At 48.0% G+C, this 10,554-nt stretch overlaps 1 protein-coding gene across 8 annotated transcripts in view; it reads left to right on the top strand.

Annotated features, from left to right (window-relative positions):
- Positions 1-10,554, top strand: part of LOC133365381 (tumor necrosis factor receptor superfamily member 16-like) — a 56,088-nt gene that overhangs the window by 17,107 nt on the left and 28,427 nt on the right. The window contains exons 1-2 of one of the 8 annotated variants that reach the window (XM_061587195.1): positions 5,376-5,465; positions 8,069-8,147. The exons of 1 other annotated variant lie outside the window; for it this stretch is intronic. In XM_061587195.1, coding sequence (XP_061443179.1) covers positions 8,079-8,147 — 69 coding nt within the window. In that variant the 5' untranslated portion in view covers positions 5,376-5,465; positions 8,069-8,078. Of the gene's footprint in view, positions 1-5,375; positions 5,466-5,550; positions 5,570-6,782; positions 6,922-7,813; positions 8,148-8,981; positions 9,148-10,554 lie in introns of those variants that run through there. 6 more of the 8 variants (XM_061587197.1, XM_061587196.1, XM_061587199.1 and 3 more) reach the window with 6 other exon arrangements.

Below are 10,554 nucleotides of genomic sequence, written 5' to 3' on the forward strand. Positions count from 1 at the left end.
GGGGGGGGGGAAGGAGGGAGCATCACCATAAAGAACAATGAGCTTGCAAATCCTGTGCACCCTCACTCTGAGAGTAAGGCCACTGAATGCGGTAGGACTGCCTGCCAAGCAACAGGACGTAGGGAGGCCTCTTTGCACACCTGGTAGCCCTCCAGCTGTGCTGGCCAGGGCTGATGGGCATCATGGTAGATGAAACCCAAACTTGTGACATGGCATCTTTGCTGTGAGGGGGCCTTTGGCCCTCTAGATGTTGCTGAACCACAACTCCCATCATCCCTGGCCATTGGCCATGCTTACTGGGGACGATGGGAGTTGTAGTTCAACAACATTTGGAGGGTTACAGGTTCCTCACATCACCTATAAATGTTCACTTGCCTCCTTCCTACTCTGAACTCCTGCTGCTAGGCCAGATACAGCCTGCATTTATGGGCACTCTTCCCCAGGGAATAAGCCCCATGTTAACTAGAGCAACCTTCCCCAACCTGGTGCCCCCCAGATGCTTTTGAGGGGACTACAACTCCCCATCAGCCCTCACAGTATAGCCAGTGGTCAGAAGCGATGGGAGTTGTAGCTGAAAAGATCTAGAGCAGCCTTTCCCAACCTCAGATGTTGCTGGACTACAACTCCCATCAGCCCCTGCAGTCAGCATGGCCAATTCTCAGGAATGATGTGAATTGTAGTCCAGCAACATCTGGGGACCCAGAGGTTGGGAAAGGCCACTCTAGACGAGGCTGGCTTACGGAGAGAAATAGTCTGCCCTGGCAGGCGGCAACTCTCTGTGCTTCTTGCAAGGTCGTCGCTCCGTGGTAGAGCATCTGTTTTGCATGCAGAAGGGCCCCGGTTCAATCCCCAGTGGCACCTCCAGGTAGGGCTGGGCGAGAGCTGCTGCCAGTCAGTGTAGACACAGCTGTGTTAGATGGACCTTATGGTCTGACGCAGGATAAGGCAACTTCCTTCCTTCACTCCTAGATTTCTAACCTGGTGCCCTCCGGATGCTGTGGACTACAACTCCCATCAGCCCCAGCCAGCACGTGCCGGGGCTGATGGGAGTTGTAGTCCAAAGCATCCGGAGGGGTCTAGGTTGAGGAAGGCTAGATTAGATGCTCAAAACTTGGTGGGGACCAAGCCGGAGAGGCACGAGTGTGGAATTTTCCCCAAGGCTGAGGAAACCAGAAAAGCCAGTAAAACACAAAGGCCGTTTTTCAATTGCACTAAACCTCATGATGTGGGGCCCAGCAGAGAGGAGAGGGTGGCTATGTTACAGTCTCTATATTAATACGTGAGATTCACTGTTCTGGTATGGATCAGGGCTGGGGAACCTGTGGCCCTCCAAAGGACCCTGGATGTCAACTCGCATCAGTCCTAGTTGGAGTGGCCAAGGCTGATGGGAGTTGTAGTTCAGCAGCATCCAGAGGGCCACAGGTTCCTCACCCCGGGTATCATTCATTTTCATTGGTGATCGCTTGTGGCCGAGTAAGATTGTCTTCCAAGATAACGTCTTTAACAGTGGGTCTATAAGTGACTGTGGAGGCCAATTCTGGATCCACACAGCCTCTCACAGTGAGGACATCGGTTTTCAGATGGAAGATGTTCTCGATGAGGATCTGTTTGACATGCCTTCCACTTAGCTTGTTTGTCCCATTTGTCCTGTATTTGTGCTTCTTCAAAGTCCATAGCACCTTTGATAATAGCCGACCTCCAATTGGGACGCTCATGGACCAAGGCTTCCCAGTTGTCGATGGGTATAGATATATACCCCGGGTATAGATAAATGTGTATAAACCAGTTCAGCAATGTAAAGTTCCTCGCAGTATTTTTGTTAAATTGGACCAGAGCCCTGCAGGCACGATCCAGGCAGAGCTGAGTGCCTTTCAGTGGGAGACTTCCGAATGTGTTTTAGTTCCCACTGAAATAAAAGGGGAATTAGAAGCACAGCACTTTTATTTACTTTATTACACCGATACCCCATATTTCCTCCAAGGAAGCATACACGGTTTCTCTCCAAACCCTTTTATCCTCACAACAACCCTGTGAGGTAGGGTAGGTTGAGACAGAGTGACTGTCCCAAGGTCAGCCAGGGACCTTCATAGCTAAGTGGAGAACTCTGGTGCTCTGAAGTGCTGTCACTATATATGAGGGGAGTCTTGTAGTGCAGCAACCTTCACCAACCTAGTGCTTCTAACCCTGCACCCCCGAATCCTGGGAACTGTAGTTTGTTAAGGGTGCTGAGAGTGTTTAGGAGACCCCCGTTCCCCTCACAGAGCTACAATTCCCAGAGTGGTTTAACAATCAATCCTCTTCCCAGGGAACTCTGGGAATTGCAGCCCTGTGAGAGGATTAAGAGTCTCCTAACAACTCTCAACACCCTTTAAACAAACTACAGTTCCCAGGATTCTTTGGGGGAAGCCATGACTGTTTAAAATGGTATGATACTGCCTTAAATGTACAGTGCAGATAGGGCCTGAGTAGGAGTTGAATACAGCCCTCCCTCTCTGTCTCTATCTGTCTGTGTGCGTGCGTGCACACCCTTCTGTACACAGCTCTGTGCTGCTAGCTTCAAGAGTGAACATGAATGCCCCACACGGTTGACGAGGTCTCCTCCCCCTAAATCTGCCCCTGGGTTGCTGCAAAGGCTAACGCTGCAATCCTGTAGCCATTTTCCCAGAGCCTGGAAAAGTTACTTTTTTTGAACTACAACTCCCATCAGCCCCAGCCAGTGCCATGCTGGCTGGGGCTGATGGGAGTTGTAGTTCAAAAAAAGTAACTTTTCCAGGCTCTGCATTTTCCCTGGAAGAAAGCCCCACTGAGCTCAGTGAGACTTAACTTCTGAGTATTTTATTTAACAAGATGTATATACTGCTTTAATGTAAAGACCTCAAGCAGTTGACAAAAAACATTAAAATTATCAAGAAAACAGTTAAAAACAAGGAATCAAAAACATATTTAAAACAATTACCATGGCTACTTATTAAAGAAAATATGTGTCTGGATAGGATTGTGCTGTGCAACTCTATTACTGGGAAGAAAGTGTTTCTGTCTTAGTGCTGCAGGGTCTTCTCTCCCCCCCCCCAGCATTTTGCAACCCCTTCAGGTGTCTTCTCAGCTCACCCACCTGCCACCCCCCATTTTCCACTCCACACCTGGAGAACTTCTGGGCTGACCCCTAAGTCCTCATTCCCAGCTGAAACAAAGTCTAGGGACGTGTATCTGCGTTTGGTTACCTTTTCCCTCTCACCCGTCTGAATTTAGACTGTAACGTTCATGGCGCAGAGACTTGTCCTTGGCTGCATATGCTACACTGTAGATTGCCAAATGTACTGATGATTCCAGATGAATGCTGAGGAGCACACCGTTCACCCTCTCCTTTCTCCTGGGAAGGAACCATCTTCCAGTGCCTGCATGCCTGCACCCGGATTTGTAAGAGTGAGTCAGCTGAAAGTATTGCAGTGCAGAAGGCTTCTCCCCACACAAGCATCCTCTTACAGCCATTTTCATGTTCTGTCAAGCTGCCTTTTCTTACCACAGTGGAGCAAGAACAGTCAAACTTTCACAACAGAAAGCATCCCGCCAGGTCTGCAAATTGCATTCATAGAATATTTGTGTTCAATATTCATATTGATCTTTAATTCTGTTTTTACTGCTTCTTTATTTCTTACATTGTATTTACCTTTGAATTCTATGGAATGCAAATTGTATTACAATTAAAAAAAAAAAAGGACTAACAGAAACAACAGAAATGCAGCATCTGGCATTACAATTGCCACGACAGGGAGAAAAAGTATTGAGCGGTTTGCCAAGATCCTCAGAAAATGTCAAGTGGTCCGTCGAGAAGTTTGGAAACCCCTGGTCTAGTTCATCTAGCTTGGCAGAGCAAGTCTCAACTGGGAGGGGGGGCAGATATAGAGGGACGGTCCAAGCACCCCTCGAGACCGGTGCCCCTCCACCCAGTTGTATTTTGCAATGTGTTATTGACACCATAATAGTGCATTAGTGTTGGATTTATACTGGCCCATCCATACTTCGTTCTACTTTATAAGTTGTTCTGGGTTGCTTTCCCAGTGTTATTGCTGTCCGGAGGGCCCTTTTTGCACTGTAACATACATCAGAAGCTGTCACTGAGCCAGACCACAGGGTCTATCTAGTTCAGTACTGTCAACACTGACTGGCAGTGGCCCTCCAAGATTTCAGACAGGAGTCTTTCCTAGCCCTACCTTGAGATGTCAGGGATTAACCTAGGACCTGCGTGCAAAATACATGCTCTATCACAGCCTTTCTCAACCTTTGCTAGATTACAATTCCCATCATCCCTGAGCATTGCTCATGCTGGCTGGGGCTGATGGGAGTTGTAGTCCAACAACATCTGAGGACACAAAAGTTGGGAGAGGCTGTGTCCACCCCTGAGCTATGGTGGAGCAATAATAATAATAATAATAATAATAATAATAATAATAATAATAATAATAATAATGCAGAACATTTGTTGTATAAATAGTTGCAGGATTTCAGCAGGAAACCACAGGACATGCACTGATTAGAAATGAAGCCCTATGACTGTCCTGAAACCTTCGCAGGCAGGAAGAGAATTGAACGCAGGATCACGTATAGCCACCCTGATATCATCATGAGTACAAATCATCATGAATGCACAACAAAAGGATGTCTGGAAGGACCCTAAGTGTTGTTGCAGGACACTGCAGGGAATTAAAATAGCAGCCCTCAGCCAGCCTCGGCCGCTGCCCTCACATGCCCTGTCATCAGTGCATGTGTGAAGGTGTTTTACCGCAATATATCTCACTTGATGCTGGCTACTAGTGAACTGCATTTGCCATTTTGTTGCCGACTCACGCAGTCTGGAGGAATCCTTTTATTTTATTTAATATTTATTATTTGATTTATATCTTGCTCTTCCTCCCAGCAGGAGCCCAGGGCGGCAAACAGAAAACACTTTAAAACATCATAAAAAGAGCTTAAAATACAATCCTTTTGCAATCCCTTTTCACTTTTATCAGCCCAAATAATTGGGTGTCAGCAGCAAAGTTGTCCACCTCGCTACTCATCCCTAAGTGTAGCCCCCCACCCCATTCTCTGGCTTCTCTCTCATCACAGGGTTACAGCAAGGGAGACCTGTTCAACCAGTACTGCATTTTAAGCACATTCCATGGCAGCAGAGGGTGCAGCCCCATTGCAGTACCTTTTTGTGTGGTATGGAGGATGAGTTTCCCTCCAGGTTATAAAGCCACACACCAAGTTGTTATTAAAACCGGAGCCTTTTTAATGAGCGTATCTCCAGGTGTTTTGCATCGATTGATGACTAAGCCTCTCCATCAATGGGTGCCTGTGGTTGCTTAATCTTCCTAGTTCCTGCTAGGGGAAAATGGGCAGGGGTGATGAACACTTTGGAGAAACCACTTCAAGGCTCCTCATTTGGATAGAGGCTGCTTCCCAAAGCAGACTTTTTGAAACAGGTTTTTGTTTCCTTGCTTGCTTTGCTTTTCATGTCTTACCATTGAGAACGACAGATCTGCCCTGCTAGATCAGACCAAAGGGGAGGCTATACAGCTGTTTCCAAGTATGTCGTTTAGCTTGAGTTTAGTTTCATGATACCAGCCTTTGCCAACCTGGTGCCCTCCAGATGTTTTGGACTACAATCTCCACCAGGGCCAGGTTGGCAAAAGCGGACTTATAAGGCACTTTTCTGTTCAGACAATCAAAGCACATGAGAACAAGATTAAGAGCAATACATTCATTTACCTTTTACGCCACAAATGTTCTTGGAGGGAGGGGGTTCTGGGAGAGACCCCTGCCTGTAACCCTGGAGAGCTGCTGCCAGCCAGTGTAGACAATATTGAGCATGATGGACCACTGGTCTTACTCAGTATAAGACAGTGTCATGTGTTCCTATGTATTCAGGGAAGGGGTGTAGCTCAGTGGTTAGAACATCTGGTTTTTATGCTGGAGATCCAGGTTTGACCCTAGCAGATCCAGGCAGAGCTGGGGATATCCTGTGTGAAACCCTGGAGAGCTGCTGCCGGCCAGTGCAGACAATACAAAGCGAGATGGATTAATTGTCTGACTCAGTACAACACAGCTTCCTAAATTCCTATGACATCAGTCCAATCTTATTCCAGAACATATCATGGAGGGAATACACCCCATCTTCCTCCTGTCTCCTTATCCAGCATCCTCTTACCTGAGTCCTTCTGGGCCCCTTCTGCCAATGCACCAGAATTTCCAAAATATGACACCATCAGAGATGGCTTTGAGAGCTTGAGAGAAGCAGCTAGTTTCATAGATACGGCGGGGGATAACTGGTTTGTGAGGAGCAGTTGGATGTATCACAGGCCCCGACAAGAACCTTTGGCAAAATTGGGAGGATGAAGAGTGGGGTACAGATGTTGGGGAGGGGGTTGCCAGTACTGATGAAAGGAATGAAGAGGGCACAGAGGAAACGCCTCGAGAAATCTCTGGGCCTGCTAACAAAATTGCAGAGAAAAGCCCAGAAAAGCTCCCGGGCCTGGCAACCAAAAGGTCTTCTGTATCTTTAAAAGTTGTGCAGGGAGAAGGGAGAATTTCACCTTGTGGTTTTTCCCATTACAGAGTTGCAAGAACACCTGCACTTGGCTGACTTTCTCTTCTCCTAAAGATACAGGATCAGTCTCAGGCCATGGACCTGGCAACCCTAGTCTACACTGGCACCCAGCCCAGACCTAGCCATTGAACAAATAAATAATAACAAACGGTCGGGATTCTCCCAGAGAGAGCATAGTGAAAACAACTTGCCAGAACCAGAGATAACCATATCTCCAAGGTCAAGAAAGCTGGAGAAGGGACACTTGCAATTAGGCCAATTTCTTTATGCTCCTAGAAAATGTCCCCCACTTTGCAGCACTTGTGAGAAAGAGCCAGCATTAACCTGTAGCAGTAAGTGCCCACCACCTTTCTGATATAAAGGTGTAGTGAAGCCTGTTTAGTTTTGTTGCCTTCACATACCTAGTATGTTTCTGAGATATACTTAGTGGATTCTTGTGTTGTATCCTTAGACATGCTTAGTTTGCTCCAGCTCCGTATCTTGATTCAAGCCTACAGTGTGATGTTGTGTTCTTGTGCTGACTTTTGGAATAAAGCTTCATGCAGAAAAACCCAGTTTCCAAGTCCTGAGTCTGCTGCTTTGGCTGGGAGCCAGGACAGAATCGGCAAGGGGGAGGAATCTCTGCCTCCATCTCTCCTCTGGCCCTCCCCCCCTCCAGTTGCTAGGCACTGAGGGCTACTCCAGATGTCATTTTGATTGTGCATTCTTAATGATTTGTCCTCCTGATGGTATTGGGACAATTCTGCTTTCAAGACTATTTGTGCCCGTGAAAGTTTCAGGGTGGTCATATTGCTTCGTTTCCAATCAGTGCATATTCTGTAACTTCCTGGCGAAAGCTGTAACTTTGTATACCATAAAATATTGGGGGGGTGGGGTGTTCCATGTTTTTGTTTGTGCTATAGCACAAGAGAGCCCCTCCAGACGGCAGTCTTGTGTTAACATAGGGAAAGCCTTGCAAAACCACTAATAAAGTGGAATGCTGCATGGATCATCTAAGTCCGCCACTAATGCAGTATTATTGCGTCAGTGACATATTGCTGGCTAGACCCACAAAAAAGGCGCCAGTCTGGAGGGGCCCATAGTCACAAGCTTATGTCTCCTAAAGCTGCGAAAAAAATGAATAGGGACGCAGCAAACACAAGGTTAACAGTCAAAGTCTGAACATCTGGTTGCTTGTGGGGGGAGCTACAGACAGGATGACCCTTTTCTGGAGGTGTGGAAACCTGTCTGAGGCTAATTTGTTTGGGACAGGGCTACCTTCTGTTTTGCAAACTCCTCTAAAACATGCAACTCTTCAGAGAATGAGTATATCCCAAGGAATCCCCCACTCAAAACACACACACTGGAGACAGCTGAATCCTACCTCCTCCCCTGCCTCTCTGTCTTTCCGCTATGCCTTTAAGATGGCCTTGTAATAATTAAGTATCTCCAGATGCACGGCAAGCCAATTAATTTTCTTTGTTCTTGGCTTGGGGGCAGAGAGAAGGAAATGTTTCAAGGCAAGGCTCCCCATGAAAGGGAGACGGAATCGGGCAGAGGAGACTCGTGTGTGCAGAAGGTATGGCTCAGATCATTCTCTGTAATATGATAGTCTCCCTCTGAAAAAAGAGGGGAGTGAGGTTTGGGCTTAATTAGAACAGGGCTCTGGACTCTGGACAGGGGGGCAGCCGAGGAGTGTCCAGGGGTGGGGGGAGAGGATGGGGACAGGATGCTTCTGGAGCGCATGGAACACAGGGGCGTTTTGTTCCTTTTGTCAAGATCTAACGGCTCTGGGATGGAAAAAAGTTTGGCATGGAAAAAAAGTTTGGCGTGTGCCAGCTGTGAGGCTTCACATTTGCAGCCTCCACTTGTGCACTTTGCAGCTGGAGGGAAGGAGGGCCCCCCTTCTGGTCTGAGAGAGGGGTTTCCACGTGCAACATGCCTGCATTCCAGAGGTTATTAATAGAGACCCTCTGGGGCGGAGGCGAGGCTGGGGAGAAGAATTGCCCCGCAGTCTCTCAAGTTCAGGGGTTTGCGTCTGGCAATTTCTGAAGGCCCAAGGGTACGGTGAGATTTGCTAATCCCCTGAGAAGACCTTAGAATCAAGACATTCTGGATCCCTGGAAACCAAATTCTGCCCTGAGGGGGAAAAGCAAGCTGTTGTTTTTTCTGCAACTTCTTCACACAGCAAGTAATTAAACACTGGAATTTGCTCCCGCAAGACGTTGTGATGGCACCAGCTTGGATGGCTGAAGAAGAGGATTAGGCAAATGCATGCAGCCTATGGCTGTCAATAATTACCAGCCACAATGGCTGTGTTCACATGGTAAAGCACTGGCTGCATGCCAATGGTGGGTGGGGACAGGCAAAAGTGGGCGGAGCAATGGATATGACTCTTACCTTTCTGCTATAGGGTAGGACTGGGAAGAGTCCTGAGGGCCAGATGGAGAGGGCCGGAAGACCACATTTGGCTCCCCAGGCCTGAGGTCCACCATTCATTCATTCATTTTCATTCATTCATTGGCGATCATTAACTCTGTACCAGAGTTGGTGTTATGTGCTCAGACCGTCTTGCCCCGGTGAGCAATCTAGCTGAATTCTGCACCAGCTGCACTTTCCGAACTGTTTTCAAAGGCAGCCCCATGTATAATGCATTGCAGTAATCTAGCCTAGAGGTTACCATTCATTCACTCATTCATCATTGGCGATCACTTGTGGCCGAGTAAGATTGTCTTCCAAGATAAGGTATCTAACAGTGGGTCCATAGGTGACTGTGGAGGCCAATTCTGGATCCACACAGCCTCCCACAGTGAGTTCATAGGTTTCCAGCTGAAAGACGGTCGTGATGAGGATTTGCTTGACGTGCCTTCCGCTTAGCTCGTTTGTCCCTTTCGCCCTGTACTCGTGCTTCTTCAAAGTCCATAGCACCTTTGATAATGGCCGACCTCCATTTGGGACGTTCATGGGCTGAGACTTCCCAGTTCTCAATGCTCATGTTACATTTTTTTAGATTAGCTTTAAGAACATCTTTAAACCTCTTTTGCTGTCCACCTATGTTCTGTTTTCCATCCTTAAGTTGGGAGTAAAGTAGCTGCTTTGGAAGATGGTGATATAGGCATTCAAACAACATGGCCGGTCCAGCAAAGTTGATGTTGAAGGATCATTGTTTCAACACTGGTAGTCTTTGCTTCACCACCACTACTCCGAATTGATAAATAGTCCACGCCGTGCTGTGCAAGCCTGGTCAGTAGCTAGGCTTGCAGAAGGAAGCCTTTGAGAAGCATCTCCGCCCTACCCTGCCCCCCCCATATGGCCTGCTAGAAAAGGGAAGGGCCGGGGCGCTGTGGCAGAGCATGGCTGAGAGAGATCCCTGCCGTAAACCCTGGAGGGCTGCTTTCAACCAGTGTAGACATTGCTAACCGAGATGGATTCTTGGTCTCACTTCAGTAAAAGGCAGCTTCATGCGTTCCTGGTGCGAGAGAGTGCCATAGCTCTGCAGCAGAGCACCTGCACCTGGCACACAGAGGGTCCCAGGTTCAATCTCCTATGGCATCTTCAGATTGGGCTGAGAGCCTGAAACCCGGGAGAGCTGCTGTCAGCCAGTGCAGACAATCCTGAACTAGAGGGCCTGTTTTCTGCCTCTGTATAAGGCTGCTTTCTGTGTTCTGTGTCCCCATTGCTTGTCACAGCTGCCCCTGGCTCCACAATCCTCCCTGGCTCAACAATCCTCCCTGCCGTTCAAGGCAGCCTTCCAATCGAGCATGATTCCCAGCAGGTTGGAGTGGAGGTTGACTTCGCTTGCCTTTCCCATATCCTGTCTCCGTTTCCTGATTCAAACAGTCTCCGGCTGGCGACCCTCTTCCTGGGGACAGCGATCTCTCATTGCTTGGGCTGACTCGCTGGGCAGATGAAACGTCACCAGAGGCGTGGCCCTTTCCAGCCATTTCTGAGTTAAAAGCAATGGTTAGGGCTGGCCAGGTTGAGGA

This window comes from Rhineura floridana, chromosome 10 (genome assembly GCF_030035675.1).
Source record: "Rhineura floridana isolate rRhiFlo1 chromosome 10, rRhiFlo1.hap2, whole genome shotgun sequence".
Taxonomy (NCBI): Eukaryota; Metazoa; Chordata; class Lepidosauria; order Squamata; family Rhineuridae; genus Rhineura; species Rhineura floridana.